This window comes from Lampetra fluviatilis, chromosome 16, assembly GCF_964198595.1.
Source record: "Lampetra fluviatilis chromosome 16, kcLamFluv1.1, whole genome shotgun sequence".
NCBI classification, from domain to species: Eukaryota; Metazoa; Chordata; class Hyperoartia; order Petromyzontiformes; family Petromyzontidae; genus Lampetra; species Lampetra fluviatilis.
In genome coordinates this window covers 7176862-7202594 of record NC_136290.1, presented here as the reverse complement: position 1 = coordinate 7202594, position 25733 = coordinate 7176862, and the positions used below count along the sequence as shown (strand labels likewise).

Here is a 25733-nt window from a genome sequence, read left to right as displayed (position 1 = left end):
TACTGCCCAAGCTAAAATTCTGCTTAGCTTCCGAGATCTGACAAAATCGTGTGCGTTCCCGGCTGATTTGGTCACAGGTTTTCCCTCAACCTCCTTCGCAAACGTGATGACTCCCGAACTGATTCTGGCACAAATAGTTCAATTTCGAGCGTTCGTTCTTTCTGTTGCCACCGCCGCTGCCCTTTCGCACCGCTTGTCTCGAGCGCAGCCCCACAGATGAGACCATGTACAGCCCGGCCATGATCGCGCTGGAGAGGATCCCGGACAAGTCGACCTCGATGATGCCCATGGTGGCAGACGAGAGCCACAACGGGCGGCCGAGCCACTGGGCCGACGCGGCCACGACGCGGCCGAGGACGCGCGAGCGGCACATCGCCGTGCACCGCCGGCTCGTCATGGTGTTCGCCATCTCGCTCGTCGCGCTCATCGTGGTCACCATTCTGGCCGTGCTGCTCAGCGTCAACCTCGAGGCCTGTCCCCCGCCTTCGTCGCCGCCGGACGAGGCCCAGCAGCCGGCGACCGCCCGGCAGCGGCAGCAGCGGGCGGAGGGGGCCCCCTCTCTGACGACGGCTACGCCGGCCGCGGAAAACCAGCCCTGGGAGAACGCGCGGCTCCCTGGCACGCTGGCCCCTCGGCACTACGACCTGCGCCTCTCCACGTTCATGGACAACTTCACCTACGCGGGCCAGGTGGGCGTCGTGCTCGAGTGCCTGCGGAGCACCCCGTACGTCATCCTGCACTGCGACAGGCTCAACATCAGCAGGATCGCGCTGAGCCCCGTGAACGTGAGCCGGCACAGCAGCACCAAGATCCAGGACTACTTCCTGTACCCCAAGCACCAGTTCTTCGTCATTCTGCTCAACAAGAGCTTCAGTGCGGGGGACGTGGTCTTCCTCAACATCACCTTCCAAGGGATCATATCCGACGAATTGCTGGGCTTTTTCAGGAGTTCGTACTCGACGCAAGGGACACGGAGGTGAGACTCGAGCTAACTTTAACTGCTGAGAGTTCGGGGTGTTTTCGTTTTGTCCACTTGTTGTGTCGTTTCGACGTGCGTTGTGCGTTGTCGTCGTTGTCGTCTTAATGCACGTACTTTAGCGAATCAGACCTTGTGTACATCAATAATATAGGGAGGGCCACTTACATATACCCCACTGAATGGTGTTAAAATATTTAATAGGTGTATTTACATTAATGGGTTGTATAAGATGCTTGATTAATTTATTTTGTATTTAAAAAAAAAATTTGTTATACGTTTATGGGGCATATGTAAATGGTTCACCCAGTATTGTGTGCGTCGATTACGCATGGTGACACACACGCAGACACGCATGGACTCTTCCCTTGCGCTTCTCCACTGCACGTGCTCTCTCAGGCGAAAGGACGACAATTGTGAAAGCCCGATGCCCGTGCGCGATGCGTTATGTTACGCGGGTGGTGCCGAATGTTCGTAATCCATCGAAGTGTGAGTTTTCCGCGGCTGTGGATCGCTGGCAGACGTGGCACTCCATGGGCTCAGCACATGTACGAACCCACGCAACAAGGCCTCAACATCATTATCATCGGCCATGATCATTCCACTGTCTTGGATGGTCCCGGATGCAGCAATCCATCTTCTTCCTTCACACGATCCGATTTCACCGCTCCGCCTCCGTGAGGGACATGCTGCTGAGCATGCTCCCCGCTGTAGCTGCCACTCGTCTCGCGTCATCATTTAGATCCTTGTTCGTACGCATTTTGAACTTTTGTCGCACCGTGCGGAGCCAACCGTGCTAATCGTACGTAGCCAACCGTGCTCACGGCTGGCAGAGCTACGCACACGCGCACGTGGTTTCCCGTCGTCTGCCTGCAACTGTTATCTTCACTCTTTCAGTGAACTTGTAAAAACATGACTTTTCCTTTTCTTGAATTTTTCTTCAGTCAAACTTTACGGGCCTTCGTTCGGTTCTTCGGTCGTCTCATCTAGTCAGTTTACATTGGTTTTCACAATGGCCCGTCAACACCAAGTTTCTGTAGGGTAATGTGTTTTCCATTTTATGCCCATGCCGTTATTTCTCGAGTCCAATTTTCCTAAACAGATCTCCGAATCTGAATCTCTTTTGTCTAAATCCCCTTTCTCGTGTTTTTTTAAATGAGAACAAAAAAAGTTCGTGCAGTCTCAGTGAAGCCATCCTGTCCAGTTGATTATATTAAAAGTATTTTTTTTATTTTAGGCCTCGGTTTTGTTAGATTTTGGAGTATCATTTTTCATGGAGTCATAGAAATGTGGTGTCTGATATAATCAGTAGACTTTTCCAGAATCTGATTGATTGTATGTGGTTAATGGTAGAGACATCTTTACTCAACCCCGCTTGCTTATTTGGATGGTTGGCCTCTAAATCTTCCTGGATTATTTTCCCAGTGATCTGTGCAATTAATATGTATATGGTCGACAAGAGGTTAACAAATGTGACATTTTTCTAGTCCATTTTTATCACCGTTTATGAACGGATGAATTATTGCTGCAACATTTCATCGTTGAGATATTTCATTTCCGCATACAAAGTTCCTCAATTTCCCGAATAATTTTGTTCCAACAACTGCTCACATTTCTCTGAAATTTACCATTAGGCAATTCCACCTGGGCTAGAAGATTACTTTTCTTCATGCTGTGATGGGCAGTATTTACTTCTTCAAGAATGACGTCTGGTACTTTCTCCTCTGCACCTCAAACGTAGGTGGATTCCTTTTATCCACAAAGAAGGAATTTAGAAAATGGACATGTAGGCGCCAAAATAGAGAAACTCAAATGAAAATTGACGCGATTCTAATTGACAAAAACCGAGGTTGTCGGAGGCTTATGTCCTCAGCAAGTTCAACACGGGGAGCGATGGCCAGCTGGTGCAATGCAATTGCACATGAACCGACGTTGGTTAATATCGGCAGGTAGCTGATTTTAAATAAAAATGCCTAGATGAACAAAATGATGAAAAGAATGCCGCAACTTCATATCGTGCTGTGATGGGTACGGCACGGCAATACACCGGTGGTTCACATCGTGGGATGCGTTGACGTCGAAACGATGTTAATCAAAACGATTTACAGGGCAGGTGGAGGCGACAGATACGAGAAAGGACGGATGCTGCTGTCGGCGACGTGTGGGTTGAGGTGACACAAATCAGGTAGTGGCATTTATAAGGAAAGTGACGACGTATTTGCCAACGACGTAAAAGGGAGAAATGTAAATCGACTGTTTATAAAGCCTGTGGACAGGTTGAGGTAAAGTGCGGTGCGAAACAAGTTCAATATAAATACATTCAATATACATACATTAAATGATGAGAAAAACAACGTGAAATTCAAGAACATGCCTGAAAAGCTGATTGAAGATTTCATTGGAAGTAATGGTCGGGGAGCATGAACGCAGCACATAGGAGGTTGATTATCGGTTATTCACAACTGGCAACCCCCAAAGGAAGATAGAACCATAACACACGATGGAGATGAAATATTTGCAAACAGATACCGCGATGCAACAGACGGTAGGAGAAGCAAGCGTGGCAGCTGGTGGTAACGAATTTTTTGCCATATTGACGTCATTCTGAAAAAATGTTATTGACGTCTCCGGCAGAAAGAACGGGACACGTGGAGAGAGAGAGAGAGAGAAAAAACCTTTATGATAAATTTGGCAATAAGGTTGCAAGAATGTGGCATGCTTGTGGAAGAGAGTCCACATGAGGCATCTTGGGGTAAGGGCTGTATTGCCTCTAAAATGACAAAAACAAAGATTCCCTGTATAGTCTTAACAGCCATTTTGGGCAAGGGCTGTTAGCGAGCACCAAATTAAGGCCGGCGCAGCACACGAAGGGGGTGGTTTTGCCAGCACCACGCCCGGCCGCCTTTGTCTCCCTCATGCACATCGCATCAGGTACTTTTTTGAGTCAATCTAGGGGAGCCCTGGTACTGGTTCATATAATCGTCACTGGTTTTGGCCGTGAGCGGCAATCGAACTCGGTTTGGCAGTTCCGAAGCGCAGCGCGCTAACCGCTGCACCACCGCTCCCCTATCCCTTACACTCCAACACACGCATACTCACAAGAAGCCGTCTCTCTCTCTCGCCAAGCGCTCCGAGCTCACGTCACACCGTCTTGTTTTATCCTTCTCCGAATCTTCTCAAACCTTCCAGAAGGCTCTTCTCAATCCTCTCCTTCTCCCTCCTTTCCACCAATCCTGTCCCTCGGTTTCTTTCTCAGCCTCTGCTCGTTCTTTCTCCCTCGTTTGCATCTCCCGCGTGTCCCCTCTGATCCCACGGCCAATCCCATGCTCTCCCTCCCCTGGCTGTACCTCTGAAGTAATTTATTCATTCTTTACTTAAGGTGTCCTTATGTGACCCCGACATTACTTTCAGGCGTCCTTACGCGACCCTTACACTTGTAAGCGCCCTGTGGTTACAAGTAACCCTCCACTACATCATCTTACAGCTGCCACATCAGTTCTGATTGAGTGGAACATGGGCAATAAAAGAGGCTGCGGTTTAAGCTATATTACAACTTATCCTCGTGTAACCCCGAGGCGTGTATGTTGTGTACTAAGGCGTACTATGGCGTAGCGCACACGTATCCAAATAACATTGTAAACTCTTTGTTTCATTTACACCGAGAGACAGAAAGACATGCATCAGTTGAAGACGCCATATTGACGAGAAATGCAAGTGGGTTTGGGTAGTGCAACTCATTAGGTGCTGCGTTGGCAGTGGTGCACAAGCAATGAAGATGGCTCGTTGGCCGAAACGTCACCCGTCATACATTTCTTATTTTCAAGCCACACCGTGTTATTGACGAGGGTGAGTGTTTGGGGGAGGACACATTGCTAAGAAGGGATGATGGGCCCATGGTCAAGAGGAGTTTGGAGTGGCTTTGTCAAATTGAGCAACGCCAATGTGCCTTAAAAAGAACGATTTTAATCGGTATATATATATAAACAAGCAATGACATGGATCAGAAATATCGACAAAGAAAATTGTAACCAAAGCTGCAAAGTGTGCAAATAAGCAAAGGTGCGGAAATGTGCACGCTTGAGATTACACTGATGGTAGCGCATGGATCAATAACAGGTAGGTGGTCATGGGCAGGACAGTTGGTAGACTGCATGATGGCCATTGATCGACACTAATGGCAGAGTGAAGCTGAAGGGGAGAACATGCCTGAAATGATCTTCGTTCGTGAGGAGATGGAGCGACGGATTGTTGCATTGTAAGACTGAGAGAATGGCAACAGTTTGCGGCCAGCCTCCATCTCGCAGTGGACCGTTGGCCATGGCTGATGATGATGATGAAATAATTCGACATTTAGGGACCTCTGCTTTCTTGCATCTGCAATTCATCCATTGCATGCAAGCTCCTTTCTCATTCTGCTTGGTGAAAAACGAAACATGTAAAATCCCAGCTCACGTGCACAACTCTTCCTTTATCGTATTCCCGTGGAGCAAACAGCGTTTCTGTTCAAGTAACATAAAGGTCACCAGGGAACACGAATGGAAATGCTGTTGTGAATTATGTAATGCAATACCAATCACACGTGTGCTGTAATCGTGGGCAAAATTGCTGTCTTGATGATGATTTTTTTTAAATGAAATCTGCATGCGTAGACTGGCTCAGTGGTAGAGCGAGTGGCTCGCAATTGGAAGGTTCAAATCCTGGTTGGGGGTCGACTCAGTCCATCATCCCTCCTGGGGTCGATAAAATGAATATTGCTTTGTGGAGAATCAGCAGTGGTTGTCCTTTGGATAAACTTGGCCCCATCATAGTCACGTGGAATTTCCACCACTGGCCCAGGGCTGTAAACAGTAGATGAGCACCACCTTCATGCTTGTTATGAGCAAGAAATCACTTTAACCTTTGACCAGAAAATATGTTTTAAATGTGGAATTATTTGATACATTTGAGAATAACCCTGCTTGTTATCCACACCATTCATAGGTGCATAAGCAGCGACAACATACGTTTGCATGCACATTTAAAGAGATTTGTGCACACGCTTTGAATAACGAGAATTTATCTTTTAATGCACCAGCGCTGCAATGCACACCTATAAAGGTGCCAGAATTTCTTGTGTAAGTGGCATCACGGGCTACAGAAAAACAAGCCTCACACATACTACACCTTCATGAGTAATCACCTCCCTAGCGGATGCGTATAACAGTTTTGACATCAAGCTTGACCTTTGTAATATATATATATCATCCAGGCACATACATGCAATATATGACATACAGCGATGCATTTGCATGTGTTAACAGACAAATCAAAAGCACCATGCAACCCTGATTCAAAATTCCACCGGATGATTTACTTCCATTCCAAAATATCTCCATTCCCTAGTGTTAACTTTTATGCAGTATTATGGTAGAAGGCATGAAAAATTTGTATAAATTCCCAATTACCCTAAACAACTTTGAATTTATAGTCCACAAGCGACTATCTGAAATGAATATGGCAGTGGTCCTTCTTCTTTCTTTTTCGTTTCTTCTTTCCCGTCTGTGCTTGTCAAATTTGACAAAAATTGGACTCGAGACAATTGACCATGTCAGATCCTCGTGCCCTTTTGGCCACAATCCAAGCCTCTGGCTCGCCACGGAGCTTTCGATGCATCGCCATGAGGGTGCCATCATGGGCATCATCGGCGCCCGCCTCTGGGCACTCGGCTTCAGGCTTTGAGAGTCAAATGCATTTTGGTTGAAGGCTGTGCGACGTTTCCGTACGATACATCGAGCGCTTACGCGGGTGACTCTTGCTGCTGGGCTTCCGTGCCGCACTGAGGATTTGTACCTCCAGTGGAGAGGTGACGAGGGGTGCATTACGGTGAAGCGGCATTTCCCAGCACCTCACATTAGCGCGGTTGGCTACGTACGGTGCGAAAGAAGTTTGACGTACATACGTGCATACAGTTTAACATACATTCTAGATTTGAAGCTTTCGTGACTGCAAGGATTCATATTCTTAGGTTTTTTCGGTAAAGTCACGTAGGTAAAACATTAACATTTTTATTTTATTTTACTTTTTTAATGTTTTACCTACGTGACTTTACCGAAAAAACCTAAGAATAGTTTAACATACATTTAAATCATTGGGATGCTGCTGTGGTGTAGTGGATAGCACACCGAGCTTGCAATGTCAGAGGTTGTATCTTGAAACAATGGGGCACGTTTTTGAAATCGCCCTCGTGTGAATGAGTTGTTATGGGGATGCACCCTTCTACTTTAAACAATTCATTCAAAGTTGGGTAGTTTCACGAAGAAGACAACTGAAGTTAAAACATTTCCAAACCCATCCGACCAATACACTTGGGGTGTCAGTGTGAATCCCATTATTTGCAATTTAATATAATATGGCGTATATATATGGAATAAATTAATGGTTTGACACATACGTCAAACTCGATGCACCGTTGCCATCCCAGCGCCGATGAGAGATAAACATTTTTCCAGCATTTCTCCTCTCGTAAAGAAATCTGGCGGTATTATTTCTGTCTGAATCGCAGTCCTAATTGGTTAACATACTACGCTAAAATATAAAGCCACTTGAATCGTTATACTAATGATTCGCCACGTCTTCATAGTGTCTGAAATGTTCATCCAACATTCACGGAACTGCCCAGTTACGTCCTTTCATTATTGTATACAATTGATGCAATTCTCTGATTCTTTTACATTGACAGATGTGGAGAGTCAACATTTATTTTTTGTATCACGTTTAATTAATGAGCACATATCCTTGCCTAAGCCCCTTGTAAGTAAGATAAAGTACAATTAAAATCATTGCATATTAAATAAATTACGTTCATCACTTTATTTTTACGTGTCTATGGATTTTTGTGGCCATTTAACAACGTGCAGTTTCTCTCTTGTCATTTCACACAGTGGAATGTGGAGGCTTCATGAAATATAATGAGTTTGTGTATGATAGACTGAGCATTGAAGGATGCCAGTAGGAAGCCTGTGATGTTTGTTGTTACTTGATTGTTGTCTCCCAGTGATACGTGGCTCTACTGTTGTGAAGAGCTCAATAATAAAATAAGCCTCTCTCTGTGCCAAGATAACAATCCCTTGAATAGAATATATTTGTTGTTAGTGCATAAAATGTCAACATATTTAATATTAGTTTTACAATAAAAAGGCAGGATCCGCATATGTGGTTATAGAATATAATTATTTATATATAAAATAATTGTGTCCATTCCAACTGGGTTCTTGGCATCATGTCGAGATGAAGAAATTATGTTTGGAATTCAGTGACTGGTGTATCTCATGTCAGGCAAGAGCCTGTGACAGGTGGCTTCGCAGAACTACTTTCGAAGTCACTTTTATCCACGTGTTGTGGCACACCCTGCGGTGCCCATCAAAGATTGTCCCCTGCATGGCAACAAGAGTCATTATTATTAGTTCTTAGAGGTGGACTATGGATCATTTAGTGAGAAAATATATTTTCTGCAATGTTTTTTTTTATGTGCAACCATTGTTGACTGGGATAAGACCGACTTATTTTATATGTGATAGGTTGGTTTATTCATTAGCGGCTGAAACCACTACGAACCCAAATCACGATCATTGACCAAATTTGATCAAATCTCGGAGGCCAAGCAGGTTGGACCTGGATGGTAGTTGGACGGGTGACCACCAGGGGTTTGCCAGGTGTTGTAGTCATTGTGCTGCAAGGTGGCTAGGGAGATTGCAGTGTTTTGAGTATTACCCCTCATAGACCTGGGGCTTCAATAATCGTTTTAATGAGCGTTTTCAGGATCCTGGGACCTTCCTAGGTAAATATTTGGCACGGCAATTACTAGTTTAAACCACAACCTCTGAAGGGCGAGCTCAGTGCTGTGGCACGAGTGTAAGGCCCTCTGAGCCACCCAGCCACCTAGAAATTTGCACCAACCTCGGCAAGAGGCATGCATCGTTAACCTATCGGCTATATTAAGAGGGCTTCTGCTGAGAGGTGGCTGAGTGGCCCAGAGGTCACGAAACTGCGCTTCTTGGCACTGCTCCGATTCTGGATTATGATCAAGACCATGGGCCGAAATTATGCCAAGTTCTCAAGGATAGTAGTCACCAATGACTGTCCAAATTAAATTGATCCCATTTAAAGTAGGGGTTTGCACTTCATTTGGCAAAATTCCAGCTATGACAATGATAAATAATGGTTTGGATATCATGTGACAAATCTTACTCGCCAGCAGTAGCATGTCTGCCTACTACTGTTTGAACCAGAGGTCACTTGCAGAGATCTCGTGATAAGGGTGCCACTGCAATGCGAAATCTCTGACATTTCTTGATGAGACACCATCGCACTGTCGTGGGGGATGGGGGGGGATGGGGGGAATAGACGAAAACAAATCCCAAAAACAAGGGTGTTGCATGTATGTTAAACTTCTTTCGCACCGTATGTAGCCAACCCATGCTAATTGCATACCTGTCAACCCATATGGTTTACCCGTATTCTTGTACAGGGAAATTGAGTTTAAATGTTTTGTATTTTTTGGTTTCTCCCTTGACATGGGACTTTGCTGAATGAACATTGAGATTTATAAGGGCACGGGGTGACCAATAAGGTCTGAATTAGTCTGTAATGAAGTAGGCACTGATAAGGGGTTGACAGATATGTAATCGGAGCTGTTCCGCCATGTATGCGTGGCGAGCCGTGGCCCACTGCCTGGGGCCCGCCGGAGCTAACACGGGTCCAGCGTGCGCCCAGGTACCTCGGCGTGACGCAGTTCTCCCCGACGCACGCCCGCAAGGCGTTCCCTTGCTTCGACGAGCCGCTCTACAAGGCCACCTTCACGCTGAGCCTGCACCACGCGGACGCGATGCTGGCGCTCTCCAACATGCCGCTCGCCAGCCAGGAGCCGGCGCCCGAGCCCGGCTGGGTGGTGGACCACTTCGAGCGCAGCCCGCCCATGTCCACCTACTTCTTCGCCTGGGCCCTCTGCGACTTCGAGTACAGAGAGGGCATCACCCGCAACGGCATCAAGGTGGGTGGGAGGCGCCGTGGTATGCTGGTGACGCGTTCGCTGCTCCATCTTCCGTTTTGCCTCGCATGTGCCGGTGGGGCGGGGCGGTGGCGCAGCAGTTAGCACACCGCGTTGTGAACCCATGGTCTTATATTTGATTCCTGCCTACAGTTCGTGTCGGTAATGTCTCCAGCTTCTTGTTTTGTCTTTTATCAGTAATCCACTCCGTAGTGAATTATGTTTATCTGTCATCCCAGTACCAAGCACTCATTTATATGGCTGAGTAGGCCTGGGTTAGAGCCCAGGAACGGTTCACTTGATACTGCCGTTATTAATAAGTGTGAACTAAAACTAGGTCTACCATATTTCTGCAATGCACTACAAGCCATCACCACCACACCACATCTCCCAACAACAACAGCAGCCGCCATTCTCTACTTAGTGGCGGTGACATCACCACAGACCTTGTGCCAGCCTAGGTGCACATACAAACACATACACATTCCAGTATCAAAATCTCATAATCCTCGCTTCAATCAAGGCCGAGTGAACATAATTTGACAAATATGGCTGCCGCCCGATGATGCCGGTTGTAATTACTGGTGAAACGTCGTATTCAGATTGTAAGTGTTGTGGATTTGCTCTCCAACACACCGGTGTGCTGTACTAGTAACGAATTGGCATGTTCTGTTTACATGACAAACCTTACTAATTGGCTGTGTCGGGTGGTGGCAGGTTTAATGACACATTTATATTTACGCAATCTAACAAACAAATTTGCTGTATTATGGATGATATTGGTCGCTAAAGCCTCCTACGTGTTAAACGAACATGAGAGTAATGCTCATTCATTTTTGGTAGTGAGTCAGTGGTGGGAATTCCACATTTTTTTTGGCAGGCCTCACGTCACGCGTACTACTAACATTTTAGCCATCCCACAGTGTTACTGATTTTATGCGCTGACTGACATTTGAACTCCCAGCTTCGCCGACCGTGAGACCACAGCTCAAACCGGAGCCGTCTGACCATTTAATGAACAAACGTGTATGCTGCACGAGTGGGAAGTCCATTGAGATTCAGAAGCACACGCCAATGATGCTCACCGCATCGAGCGTTTTCAGACGCGCTTCTGCGTCTGTCTGGAACGCTCTTCCTTCCGATATTAGGAAGCCACTGAAGCTATGCACTTGAAAAATCTAGATTGAAAACTAATTTCTTTAGAACTGCTCTTCGTGTTTAGTTTGTTGTCCTTCCCTTGTGCCTCTGATAAGCACGGTTGGCTATGTACGGTGTGAAAGAAGTTCAACGTACAGTACATACATACAAGACATTGTGTGATTATGAAATGAGACTCCCTTCAAGCATTGGACTATTTTAAATGGCAGAGTAGATGAGCGGCCAAATTATGTGAATATCGGGTCAAAGGTTAAATTATTTTCATAATTGTGATCTCCTTCCCATACATTACATTCCATAAGCCTTCAAATGGCTCCTCGTTTCTTGAAATTGGTTGAGGTCTCAAAGGAGTTCTCCAGACGTACATACAGACTAGCCGCTTACTACGTAGATTGTATTGTGGTGGCGCATGCCTGTAAACCAGTATTGTCAGTGGATCACATGGGGATAAAGCCAGCGTATGCACTTCCATGGCAGTGAACTGACTTTAAGATGCAGTCCAGCAAGTAGGCTTTTGACTGTCTAAATTTGTCGAGCAGGGTTGACCATTCTCACTTTTAAACATTTAATAAACATAGACACTCCGCTTGTCTACTCCCAAGGACCTTATTTTGAGACATACTCCACATACACTCATTCTCATGCCATTGTATGATGTGTAATCTACGCTATATAAAGCATATGCTGCTCTATCAATTGTAGTTTAGTTTATTTGTCCACTCGTGAAGACTGAACGACTGCCTTTGAAGGAGGTTTAAAATACAGAACTCTCCACAAAGCTTTCGATAAATGTGTAATCAACGAATGAAAAATGTAATCAATATTGCATTACATCCCATGAATTAACAATGCCCAATGTCTGTATTATAAATAGAATATTGTTGAGCATTTTCAGAGAGCCCCAGACCCGTGATTAATCACAGGCCTACTTTCCAATTTATTAAAACAAATCCTAAACCAGTCCACATGTTTTCGTGTTGCGTATAATTGCATTTTTTTTACTACCATCACGGCAGTTTTTCTTGGAAGCTTGGAGGAAAAGGGCCTGACCTTTTGACTATGGTGGCATCGGCGGGGGGGGGGATGCAATAATCATTTGAGCAGCCTACGCGAATGTTTACAACGACGAAAAGTATCGTTGCGGGGGGGGGGGTCTCGTAAACCCTGCGGTAACAACAGCAATAATATTTCTCATAAAGCCGCCGTTCCCATATGCACACACGCCTCCCCCCTCTACCCATTACTCTGCGGATGGTGGCTAGAGATCACATTAGATGCTGGGGGGGGGGGGGTCATAGGCATACACAGCGCCTCGCGTGTCATCTGTTTGTATAATTAGAGCACAGCTGAAGTGGGTTTTCTTTTTGAATGTGCGAAAGTTGTGCACAGACATCCGGACGAATGGGACTGTTTGAGAGTCGCTCATTACACAGGCCAGGTGGTACAATGGCAGAGTGCCTGAGGCACAATTTATCGTCCGCGGGGGATCACGAGTTCATATCACAGATAAGGATTAACCCTGTGCACGTTTCCTTCCAGAGCTGATAAAATGCGTGCTCGTCTTAAGACAGTAACACGCTAATTTACGTCTCTACCCCTTTAACGTCATTTCTAAAACACATCGTCACTTTATGATTAACTTTCGATTTAAAGCTTTCGTGACTGCAAGGATTCATCTTCTTGGTTCTTTCGGTAAAGTCACGTAGAAGGGAAGTAATAAAATAATAAAAATAAAACATAATAAAATAATTCTCACGACGTTTCGGCCAAAACGCAAGCAGCCGTTTCGGCCACAACGCAAGCAGCCGTCTGCTTGCGTTGTGGCCGAAACGTCGTGAGAATTATTTTATTATGTTTTATTTTTATTATTTTATTACTTCCCTTCTACGTGACTTTATGATTAACACCACTACGTCATTTGCGTCGACCTCAACCCCACACTGACGTCGCTGACCGCATCACGTGTCCTCTCTCGTTATCCTGTCGCCTCTCAACCTTCGCCTCCACCACACACTACTACCCTGTACGTCGCTTTGATTGACCTCGTTTCGATATTCGTCCTCGCACCTTTCAGGAACGCATCCCCCGACTTAAACCGGGGTATTGCAGCGTTACGATGTGTGGCCAGGAATGCCTCAGGGTCCTGACAAGTTTTTGAATGATGGGGGGCAATAGTTGCTGTGTGTCATTAATTTGCGGGAACATTTTCACATTTGGCAAATCGGATTAGTCGATGGGCAATATTAGTGTGGTGGGTTAGTGTGTGTGTACTTACACCCCTTACAAATCATCTGGGCAGCGTGGAAGAGTAGGCCAAATGCCGTCTCGAGGTGTTCTCGAGAGCAGTGCCTCTCAACATTTTTTGGCGACTGTACCACCCCTTGTTGAATTTTGTTTCAACCGAGTCGCCCCTTGCCTGACCCAACATGGTTCCGAGAAAAAAAAGTATGAATAATGAACATCAATTACACCATGGGAACCTCATTTGCCAGTAAAAATATGATAATTGTTTTTTTACCCTTCTATCTGGCAACAAAACTGACACCTTTTTACAAGGAGTCTTTTGTTTGTATTATGACTGTAGGTATTGCGGTCTATGCAAACATGACTCCTTGTAAAACGGTGTCAGTTTTGTTGCCAGATAGAAGGGTAAAAAAACAATTATAATGAACATCAATTTTTAACTAATTTTCAGTTTTGTCAAGTATCCTAACGTAGCGAGTAGCTGCAGGCGAATACAAAATAAAAATGCAACGCACGCCAGTGGCGTCACTAAGGTTGGTGTCACCCAGTGCGGTAACTCGTGGTGTCACCCCCCATGGACCTCCTCCCGTAACAGACCGTACAGAATCCTTAGTAATGTGTTTTGTACTAATGTTACTCGTAAATCGTAATTCCCGTAAATCACTGAATGTAATGGCAATAGTAGTGACGTAAACAACTAGCAACATTAAAATTACACCTTCATATTACAATGTCATACGTACAGCCTAAATGTATTTACTTTTACATAGTTTCACGTGGTTAAAGTGAAAATTCGGTAACAAAACAATAGAATTCGAAGTAAAAAAACGTTAAACATTTAAGAACTACTGTACATCAAAAGCAGATATATATTTGGAAGACAGTAATGTTTTTAAAGATAATAAAAAAGACTAAAATAAAAAACTGATTTTAAGATTTAAGTTATATTTCTAAACAAGAAACATAGCATTTCCTCCCATTTCATGTTTTAAATTGTCAATTTCTCTGTCTAGTTATCAAATAGTTATATAATCAATAATTGTTTTACATGTAAGTTTATTATCAATTTTAATCATAGAATAATATGTGATATAGTTTTAAATTGCTTAAACGTGATATTTCTTAGATTATATGAATATGAACAACCAAATTGTTTTGTAAAATCTTTCTAAATTGAATTACAACATTATTAGTTACAACATTATTAGTAACGGAGCGGAAGCCTTTTTAGATTTTTCTCCTTCTTTTACTTTAATTGATACTTCATTTTCCAAAGAAATTATTGAGATAGGTTCACACTGATTACCACAATATTGTAGCTCAAACACCAGCAAATTTGACAAAATCAGCGACTATAAAAACACGAGCAGCGACGAACACAACAGCGCGTGCTTGTAGCGCGTGCAGACGAGACCACGTGATTAGAAGCGTCACTGTAGTTGGGTAACAATGACAGCTCTGACCGGAGCACATTAGAAGGTTAAAAGTAATATTTAATTTTTTTAAACACGCTTTTATGAAATGTACTAGTATAATGGAAGAACTCCACGACTCCAGAAAGTGGCCCTGAAGTTTGCCATAGCGTAAGGGACCGTGGCCAATTACAGCCAACGTCAGTTGACCGTGGATAATTAGACCGAAGCCGAAAGATAACGTGTAAAAAAGATTGTTAAAAATATATATACGTTGTTTTTTATGATAGAATATAATATTGGCATCAGTATGACATAAGTATACCAAGTTTGCAGTCGCTACCACATTGGGAAGTGATTTAAAATTGAGTTACAAGATTTGAGGATACAACAACGACAACAACAACAGAGTGAGTTAAAAGAAAGCATGTAAAAAAGTAAATTAGGGGCCGTCCATAAATGACGTCACGCGATTTTGTATGTTTTTTTTACCCCACCCCCCTTCTGCACACGGCGTCACAAAAAGTCACACCCCCCCTCAAATATGACGTCACAAAGCTCTGCCCCCCCCCCCCCAAAACCATATTTCCATTTTGAAAATAAAACATGCTTCAAATTCATAATCAACGTTTTTGGGTTTAGATCGCGTTATTTATAGATGTGTCGTAACCCTCCACCACCCGACACGGCCAATCAGTAAAATAGTGTCACGTTGACAAAAGACAAATAGTGCACTGCTTTACGTGTTAAAATGCTTCAAATTGCTTTAAACTATTGTCATTGTCGTGCGTATTTAATGTGGCTCTGCACTCTGATGTTGTAGGCGACAACACTTATTAAAATGGAGGCATTGGAAAGCTGAAATTTAGCATAAAATTCACTTGAAAATATTCATCGTCTAACTAAAACTGCAGATGTTCAGAATATTATATTGAAATTGTCTTATAATTATCATATATTAAAAGTAATTATCACTATAAAAAATGCTTGAAACTTTGTAGTAGAATGAAGCAAAATGGAGAGTACAATTATAACAATCACATATTCATTCCACGGAATGAAAAGCCCTGGTAGAATCATTAAAATCTAAATGCTGATTAACTAAATGTATACTCCTCCATTCTTCGATGGAGAAGCAAAATGCTCTTTCATGGAATAAATATAAGGTGACCTTAGTAAATTTAAATAATGAAATAGTTAATAATGAAAATTTATCAAAATTAGTGTTGTTTTAACAATTCTATTTATTTCGATTTAAAGCTTTCGTGACTGCAGGGATTCATCTTCTTGCGCCCCCCCGTGGTGCTGTTGATCCTGCATAATGCATGGGCATAATGGGACTTTGAAACCCCTCCGCCCACCTCCTACGCATTGTCCATTGGTATGCTAAATTCCTCTTCATATGCACATTCTTTTGTTAAGGCGCTCCTCCTCGCAACACCTATATAAGCTCCTAGCTTGATAATGTTCTCATTCTTCGCCTGAGGACGGCTGCTTGCGTTGTGGCCGAAACGTCGTGAGAATTGTTTTATTATGTTTTATTTTTATTATTTTATTACTTCCCTTCTACGTGACTTTACCGAAAGAACCAAGAAGAACAATTCTATTTAATTAAGTAGAACGTGTTGTTTATATTGAAAGTTGCGCATTTTTATGTGACGTCATATTTCTCACCCCCCCCCCTCGTCACACATCGTCACAAATGTCTACCCCCCCCCCCAGGTGCGTGACGTCATTCATGGACGGCAGCCTTAGCACAGAGTTTTAGCCTTGTAGGTATATTGATACAGTACATGTAAGCTGGGCTTACGAAAAATGTTTTTGTTGTTATAACTAAATACAGGCATATGTTTATGAAAAATAATACATTCCTGCTGAAACACTGCACAAAAATGTTATAGACAGCCATCTTGGTGTCACCCCCTCTGATGGTGTCACCCGGTGCGGTCTTCACCCCCCCCCCAGGAGTGACGCCACTGACGTCACGCTCTGCATGCGTGACGTCATGTGTTCGTGCTCGCTGGTTTTTCTTGGAAACCACCAGAGGTGGGACAAAGTCATTGTTATGCAAGTCCAAGTCGAGTCGCAAGTCATCAAATTCATGACTCGAGTCTGACTCGAGTCCAAGTCACATGACTCGAGTCCACATCTCATAGGTGGGACAAAGTCATTGTTATGCAAGTCCAAGTCGAGTCGCAAGTCATCAAATTCATGACTCGAGTCTGACTCGAGTCCAAGTCACATGACTCGAGTCCACACCTCTGGAAACCACGTTGTTTACTCTTGAAAACCACGTTTTTTACTCTTGAAAACCACGTTTTTTACTCTTGAAAACCACGTTTTTTACTCTTGAAAACCACGTTTTTTACTCTTGAAAACCACGTTTTTTACTATTGAAAACCACGTTTTTTACTCTTGGAAACCACGTTGTTTACTAATGAAAACCACGTTTTTTACTATTGAAAACCACGTTTTTTACTCTTGAAAACCACGTTTTTTACTTTTGAAAACCACGTTTTTTACTCTTGAAAACTACGTTTTTTACTATTGAAAACCACGTTGTTTACTATTGAAAACCACGTTGTTTACTCTTGGAAACCACATTGTTTACTCTTGGAAACCAGCGTTGTTGACGATCAATGCGTTTAGAAGGATATTTTAGATCATTCTAGGTTACCACATGGACTAAAATTGTATTGTAGTTGTTTTATATTGGCAGATTCATACATGACTATTCACCAATGACTCTCACCTATGTTATCATTTCACACAATTGTATAAATCACCTCACGTGTATCCCCAGGGGCATTGCCACGTATCCCCAGGGGTCCGTGTACCCCCGGATTGAGAACCACTCCTCTAGAGCACCTCCAGTGGAGGCCCTTCCCGCTATTCGTGGCCTGAACAAGCAATCTCTGGACTGCACATCTGTGGATAGTCAACACAGAGGTGCAGCACCAATGGATAGCGCTTGTCAGATAAATTAAATTTTCACCATTGGCTCAGGGACATCAATGGAGATGAACGAGAGTTGCCAACCCTTACCTGGATTGGCCGGGAATCTCTACCGGGAATTGGCATTGATCTCCCAGCGCCTATTGAAAGCAATCCGGGAGATTTTAAAAGAGGATATTTTAAGAAAATAAAAAAATAAAACACCTCCCGGGTTAGCGTCAGTCAGACTTGGCAACCCGAACATGAACATGGCCGAATGTTGAATATGTGTGTGAGTATGAGAACACTTTGGCTCTTGACTAACATTATACACCTACATACGCACATTTTTTTGTCAATCCATTGCTGGATAGGTCCTCCCCACACAGTGTGGGTCCTGGATGTCATTTGATGATACATCACCATCCTGGAAAGTGTGGGTTGTGTGAAGGCGCGGGAGCATAGACATGGATGCATAGGAGTACAGTACAACAATGCATCTTGCTGAACTGCCCACAACATAGCACTGAGCTCTAACACCAGTAATATGGAGTGGTCATGCATCAAAGCACTATCTTGTCTCGCCCTGCACAGCTTCTGATGCTTGACGAGATCGCCTACATGCTGGGTGATTTGGTCATGGGAACATGTTACATGTTACATGTGATTATACGGCACCACGTTTACATATTTACCATCGGTGCACCAAGGGGAACATTTCCTCTTCAAAAACGCACGCTATTTTGTTTTTGCTCACAAACACTGTTTAATTTCACGTGGGAAACACGGCTCCGCTTAGGGGTTGTACTTGTGAAAATGTTTACAACGGAATTGCAGAGCGAAATGCATAATATTCGATGCACACCCCCTCAAAAATTATTGGCACATGCATTGCATTGTAAGCGTTGCGCACGTGAAGGCGATCTTATCTTGTAAAAAAAAAAATACATATTTCTAAAATCGCACTTTTTCCCATAAAATGGGATCTACCTGTTTCCGCTGCTATCGTGATCCGACAAAAGTCCATATCGTATGTATGCAAATAATGATGCCATTGAATGTATAAATCAGGAGGTGTGCATTCTATTACATTCTGCTCTCTCTCTCTGTCTGTGTCTGTGTAAATTACTTGTGTTGCACACAGCAACAACCCCAGATAGGAAAATGAGAATCGTGCCAGATACGCTGGATTGTGGCGGGCATGAGGAATGGCAGTAATTTCAGCGGAACATTTATAGAAAGTACGGTGAAAGATTGAGCCCGAACGCGAGAAGCCGTTTGCGTATTCAGGGTGAGCTGAAATTTAGGAGTCCATTTCAATGAGAGTAGAAGAGTGAAATCGGGGGGGGGGGGGTGAGTGGAGGTAAATATATAATTAACACTTTCACTTAAGTGGCACAATGCGATCGTGTAAGAACAATTGGAATTGTTGCGTTGTTGGGCGCCGTCGAATAAATGGATCTTCGTAACGATGGAGATGGCAGCGGTGATGGCCTTTGCAGGAAATACATTTCACGAAACTCTCTCCGCCAGATGTCGAGACACATTCTTAACGAGTCGTGTACCGCCGAGTGCAAGACCTCTGTGTCCTCGAAGCAAGTTATAGCCATGATTACAAAGATCAATTCACTCCTCGTGTCCCACACTGAAAGCAGGCGAGAGCCAAATGACATTCATCATCTCTTTTGCAAGGAGACTAAGAGTAGGTTTACTCGCAACAACAAAAAAACCTCCCTTACTGATCCACTCTGAAAGTAAATTTCCCCCTATGCTTGTAATGCTGCTTTGAGGCTATTTCATATTCACATGTTTATACTTATCCTACCGGGCACGTGCACGTCACTGGGAGGCCTAGTTTCTAATTGGGGGTATGCTCTCATTTGTCAACACTTTTTTCTGATTGTTCTCCATAATATCAGTTTTTTGTTAAATGCTCATTATTTTTCTTCATATTCAATTTAAATGCACAATGCGCACGGCGATATGAAAAAGCTGAGATTACTTCAGACGCCCGTTAATCCGTTGCTATATAATGAGGTAATCCTTGCTAAGAGCAATGTACTTTTTAATTGAACGTTGACCCTGTTTTCTAGCGCCATTCCGCCTCTGTCAGTACGCACTCTTTGATCAGCTCTCATAAATCCCTGCACAAATGAGCGGGTGTGCCGGAGGCAATGAACCTTCGACGCTGGGCTTGGTGCCGGGTTCACCCACTGCTAGACCGTCACCCAGCTGGCAAGCTCACGACAGTTGTGGTCAGTCGTGCCACGAATCGACCGCCGCACGAAGACAGCGGCGCGGGGTGAAGATGCCGCTTTGCGTCCCGTTCAGATGCGCTGCTCCTACTACGGTCGTCTGCAGAGCGCTCTCTTCCTCCCGATATTTGGAAGCCCCTGGAGCTGTGTAGATTGCAAAATCATTTCTTTAGAACTATTTCTTTGTGTTCCGTTTGTTGTCCTTCCCCCCTCCCACTGCCGCACCTCCGATTGGCACGGTCGGCTACGTACGGCGCGAAAGAAGTTCTACATGCATACGTAGACCACCCAGCTGCCAAGCTCACGCCAGTTGTGCTCAGTTCGGCTTTTGTTCAGTCAATGAAGAGCACAAGGGCACCGGCAAATGGTGCGGTGGTTAAGAATGCGGGAACACAGAGGTCGCCGCTCCGATCTCCCGGCGCGGCAGTTGAAGCAACGGTGCCGGTTTCTGAAATCCCACCCCACCCCACCGCCACCTCTGTCCACCCATCAGCACGAATCTGGCTGTCACCAGAACCAGCACACCACAACTCCCAATGACAATAACAGCCGCTATTCGCTGCTTAGTGGTGGTGACATCACCACTGACCTTGTGCCAGCCTAGGCGCACATACAAACACATACACAGTCCAGCATCAAAATCTCATAATCCTCGCTTCAATCAAGGCCGAGTGTCTTTCCCGTTCAAAGGAACATGATTTGACAAATCTGGCTGTCGCCTGATGAAGCTAGTTGTAATTCCTGGTGAAACGTCGTATTCAGTTTGTAAATGTTGTGACTTGCCTCTCCAACACACAGGTGTGCTGTACTAGTGACGAAATCGCATGTTCTTTTTACGTGACAACCCTTACTAGTTGACTGTGTCGGGTGGTGGCGGGTTTTAACGACCCATTCATATATTTACGCGATCTAACCCAAACAAACCTCTATTATGGAGCATAAATGCGTTCCACTGAAGTTAGTTGTTGATCGGCAGGACGCGTGTGGTGGGGTGAAGTGTGGGTACTGCCACCTCTTCCGAGATAACCGGCCGGCATGGTAAAATGGGCCAAGTAGCAACCTCTTCCAAGTTGTCTGCTCTTTGTGGAAGGGCAGACCAAATGCCTTCTCAAGGGGCCTTCAAGAGCTCCCTACAGTGAAGGCCCTTCACCTTTGAACCTTTAAAAAATCAGCTCTTGCTCAGTCGGTTCGTGCACTGTGCAATGAACCTGGTTTAGCTGAGTTTGATTCCTGGCCACAGTTAACATCAGTCACGAGTTACATATTAAACCAAATCTAGGTTCCCCTTCACCAAATCTGCACTGAGCAGTGCGTGTGAAATATGATCAAATAGCGACAATGACTCACACAGTGCAAGGAGGCATTCATCCAACAGTGCATTGGCTTTCATCTTCTTGGTTCTTTCGGTAAAGTCACGTAGAATGTAAATAATAAAATAATAAAAATAAAACATAATAAAATAATTCTCACGACGTTTCGGCCACAATGCAAGCAGCCGTCATCAGGTGAAGAACAGGTCTGTCGGGGAGACAGCGTCTGAATGAGACGACAAACCTGGTCTTCACCTGAGGACGGCTGCTTGCGTTGTGGCCGAAACGTCGTGAGAATTATTTTATTATGTTTTATTTTTATTATTTTATTACTTCCCTTCTACGTGACTTTACTGAAAGAACCAAGAAGATGAATCCCTGCAGTCACGAAAGCTTTAAATAGAAATTTAGTGCATTGGCTGTTAAGGCTATATGGAGGATATTTTGTCCTTTGTATAAAATGTGTCTGGGGTACGGTAGCACAGTGTTTGCACACTATGCGACGATCATGGCTACATGAGTTTGATTCCTGCTCACGGCCAAAATGAGTGCTGGCTGCAGCGTGTATTATCATCGGCACTGGGGTGACCTGCTGGCCGCAGCACCCGCTCGTGCGCCGTGCAGACATTTGCAGGGTGCTCACTCGCAGCCCTTGCCCCAAACGGTCTGCGTGCCTACATGGGAGATCTTTGTCTTTGCTGGCTAGGTACGACTGTACGCACGTCCGGAAGCCGTGAGACGTGGCTCTGCCGACTCGGCTCTCAACATCACCCTGCAGCTGCTGGACTTCTACCACGACTTCTTCAACCTCAGCTACTCCCTGCCCAAGTTGGGTGAGCAGAGCGAGCCAGTGTCCACGCCGCTGTCTTCGCCACGCACGCAGATATTGGCCCGTTGCTGTGGGAGGGGATAACTTCTCCCTCGTTGCTGCTGCTGCTGCTCTCAGTCTACGACTTTTCACTGCAGGGCAAAGGCTGCCTCCAATTTTATTACTTTCTTTACTTTCCTTGGTTGTTTCTTGTACAGCAATGGCCTAGAAATTATTTGATGTTTTTTTTTCTCCTAAATCTCTCCCGCTGTCTCCGCTGCATCTATTGTTGTCTCTCATATCGATGTATCATTTAATTTTGTTCATCTGTCGTCAGTTATCATTCCCACTTGCTGAAGGCCAAATAGGGCTTTCAAATCCCTTTGACGAGTCATAGACAAGCACACACCTTAATTGCTTCTCTCACTCGGAGGCCCTTGCAGCGACTGAGAGCTATGACGTAAGAAACTCAGTGTTGCCATCTAGTACCTGATTAGTGGGGTAAAGATGCTTGCAGTGATGGATACATATTTTTGTGGGCCATATGAAATCACCGCTGGTCTTGGCTAACAGTCAGAAGGTCGGGAGTTCATATTCCCGGAGGTGATTGCCTCAGCCCTTAAATCCTCTTTGTTTGATAAAATGAGTCGTTCTTTTGGTAGGTCGCCACGGTGGCGAGATGTTAACTACCTCACCTGGTCTACAGTAGGTTTTTGATTCGATCGTGACCCTGACGTCTGTATATCTGAAGGTTGCATGTTCTCCTCGTGTTCGTGTGGATTTTTCTCCGGGTCCTTCGGTCTTTCCCTCCACATTTAGAATGAACGTGCGTGTTCAAGTATTTGTCTGATATAAATTTCCACGTGATAAGCCACTTCGTTGAGCTGTCATTGGCAGCCAGGCTTCTTCTGAGAAAGAGCTACATAGCTCAGTGGGGCCTTACCTGGAAAAATAAAAATAGTTGAACAGTAAAACAAATAAGAGTTGGATTGGGTCAACAGTGATCATGTTAAGGAAAGGAGAGATTGGGCCTTCACCTTGGGAATGTATTTCCATCACTGACTCAAGACTGCCAACATATATTAGTGCAGTTGTGACTGTTCATTCGTGTTGGGAGATGCTTAGAATTGACTTTCATTCATGCGGTAAATTATCTACTTCGAGCATTGTCTTGCATATTTTATCTGAATCCATGAAAACATGTCTCGCCAAATGAGAACAATATAATATTCATAAATAATGCTACGAAATATTTTTTTATTATTTGCCCTGAAATGCCTCACTTTAATCCCAATTCATTTTTTAGGAGGGTCCTGCATTGGCATATTTGGTCAATTCCATAAATGATTACTATTTTTCACTGGTTGTAGTTTCAATTACTTTTCCGCTAATATTTCTTAATATAAAAAATCAAATCAATATAGCTTGCTCAGGTGTATTTTATGAACTATTATTGGATAAACACATGTTAGCAAAGAACTGTAAAATATACTGTTTTGAGACACACAGAGGGAAGTACTATTATTATTTTTAGATCGCAAACATGTTGCGAACATAACCGTATCGTTAACCCCACATTTTCGTACGCTTTTCTCCAGGAACCCCAATTTCTTCTCTCTTACAAAATGTGCTCAATGAACAATGGACCGAATTGAGTGCAATCTTGATAAAAAGCACACCTTTTACGCGACCACAGTTCTGATATAAGCAATGCATCCTTTATGCTACGCTGGTGGGGAGGATGGCAAAACGGGCGGCATCTGACACAAATGCAACATTTCTGATATAAGCACAGCTTGCCTCATTCCCAAGTCGTGTGCTTATATCCAGCCTTTACCATATCCCAAGCAGGACTCTCCCGAAAGAGAATCGTGTCACTCTGTTGGGGCTGTTTTTGGGAGATAAAGGTCTGGGATGGTGGCGAATCACACGAGTAAAAGCGACATGCTTTCTCCGCAGAGGCAGTAAAAACAACAAAAAAACACCTCCTGGCCACGAATTGCAATTATGAGCCGGCTTTTGATGGGTCATCCAGCGCGTGCCGAGCGATAGCTGTTGCTGGTCGGCACGTGCGTTTGTAATCACCATGCCGGAATGGTGTGTTCTGGGGCCAATTTCGGGCAATTTCAGGACAGGTTGCTTGCAGCCCGCTCGGCCAAATGGCTCCGACTTGTCACCGAAGCCCCCCTCGTCATTGTCAGACACGCTTAGTCCTCCGGCTTATCTAAACATTCGCGGCGTTTTCCACTCGACGCTAAGTGCCCCCCCCCACCCTTGTAACCCCCTCCCGTGAAAATCAATCACTCAGCCAATTGCCAGGAACTGCAGTGTGCCGTGAGCTCTGCTGCTCGGGGACTATTTTGCATGCGCGCGCCCGTCCGTGCAGTTCCTCGATCAGTGGTTATAAAAAAAAAAGGTGGTGGGGGGCTGGGGGTGAACATTGTTACTGGGTAAGGTTAAAACTGGACAGGCCGTGGGCTGGCGTTCAATGTGGGGATCATGAGTCGCTTTTGGAAGGACGCCTTTGTCCAGCTGAACGATGATGATGATGCTGTAGCTGATGATGACGGTGTTTAGTTACGGCCTCAAAGGCAGTATCGGTTTAGCTGCGGCTGCCCACGCTCTGTCCCTTGCTCGAGTGCAGACCCGACACACTCCTTATCTCTGCTGACTGACTCCCATCTGTGAAACCTGTTCAATAAGTGCGTAGAGCCATCCCTGATTTTGTTAGTTCCCCCGTGATGTCCATTTTTTTTCTTATGCAGATGTTTTTAGATGTCGGAGAAATCCCAATTTGCAGTGCCGGATTAAGCGAGTGCGGGTCTGCAGCATGTGTTATAAACGGGCCCCAAAATAAAAAAAATATGAAAACACAAATGTTTAACTTGTACAGTAAAGTAATTGTATGTTTTCATTTGCTATACAGCTAGATAATACGACAAATCGCTAACCTTAAATACACAGTCGTTCATAAAAGTTGAAGGCAGTATAATACTATAGTAATAGAGCAAGTGCAGAATCACTGAACCGGAATTGATAGCTTGAAAGCATTTCGCGTGGGGCCCTTGAAAGTGCAGGGCCCGTAGCATGTGTAGCTACTTTTGCTACTAGGATAATACGGCACTGCCAATTTGTATGTATTGTACGTTCAAACATATATCAAGGAAAAGCACAATGTAATATCAATATCAATAAGCCTTCATTTATCCAAAAAAGTTTGATTGACTTTCAGGACACTTGTTCAGGAGTGTGTCCTGCACGTTTGGCCACTAATAAAGTTTTTTTGGGGTTAGATCGCTTAAATATAAACGTGCCTTTAAACTCGCCACCACCCCACACAGCCAACCAGTAAGGTTTCGTCACATAAACAAAATGTGCCAATTAGTTACTACTTCAGCACAGCGGTGTGTTGGAGGGCAAATCCACAACATTGGTGGCGGGTTTAACGACACATTCATATTTACTTGATCTAGCCGAAAAAAACCCCTACATTATGGATGATATTGGTCGCGAAAGGCCTATGGGTTCAACTGGGTTTACATTCGTTTGATCTGAACGAGATCGCAGCAAATATTTCCACAATCCCAACCCAATTCGATTCTGACGTTCCA

The 25733-nt window shown here is 44.4% G+C and overlaps 1 protein-coding gene across 3 annotated transcripts in view; it reads left to right on the top strand.

The window, feature by feature from the left end:
- Positions 1-25733, top strand: part of TRHDE (thyrotropin releasing hormone degrading enzyme) — a 222708-nt gene that overhangs the window by 24003 nt on the left and 172972 nt on the right. For all 3 annotated transcript variants that reach the window (XM_078863594.1, XM_078863596.1, XM_078863595.1), the window contains 3 exons: positions 209-976; positions 9728-10004; positions 22021-22147. In XM_078863594.1, the coding sequence (XP_078719720.1) occupies positions 209-976; positions 9728-10004; positions 22021-22147 (1172 nt within the window). The remainder of the gene's footprint in view (positions 1-208; positions 977-9727; positions 10005-22020; positions 22148-25733) is intronic.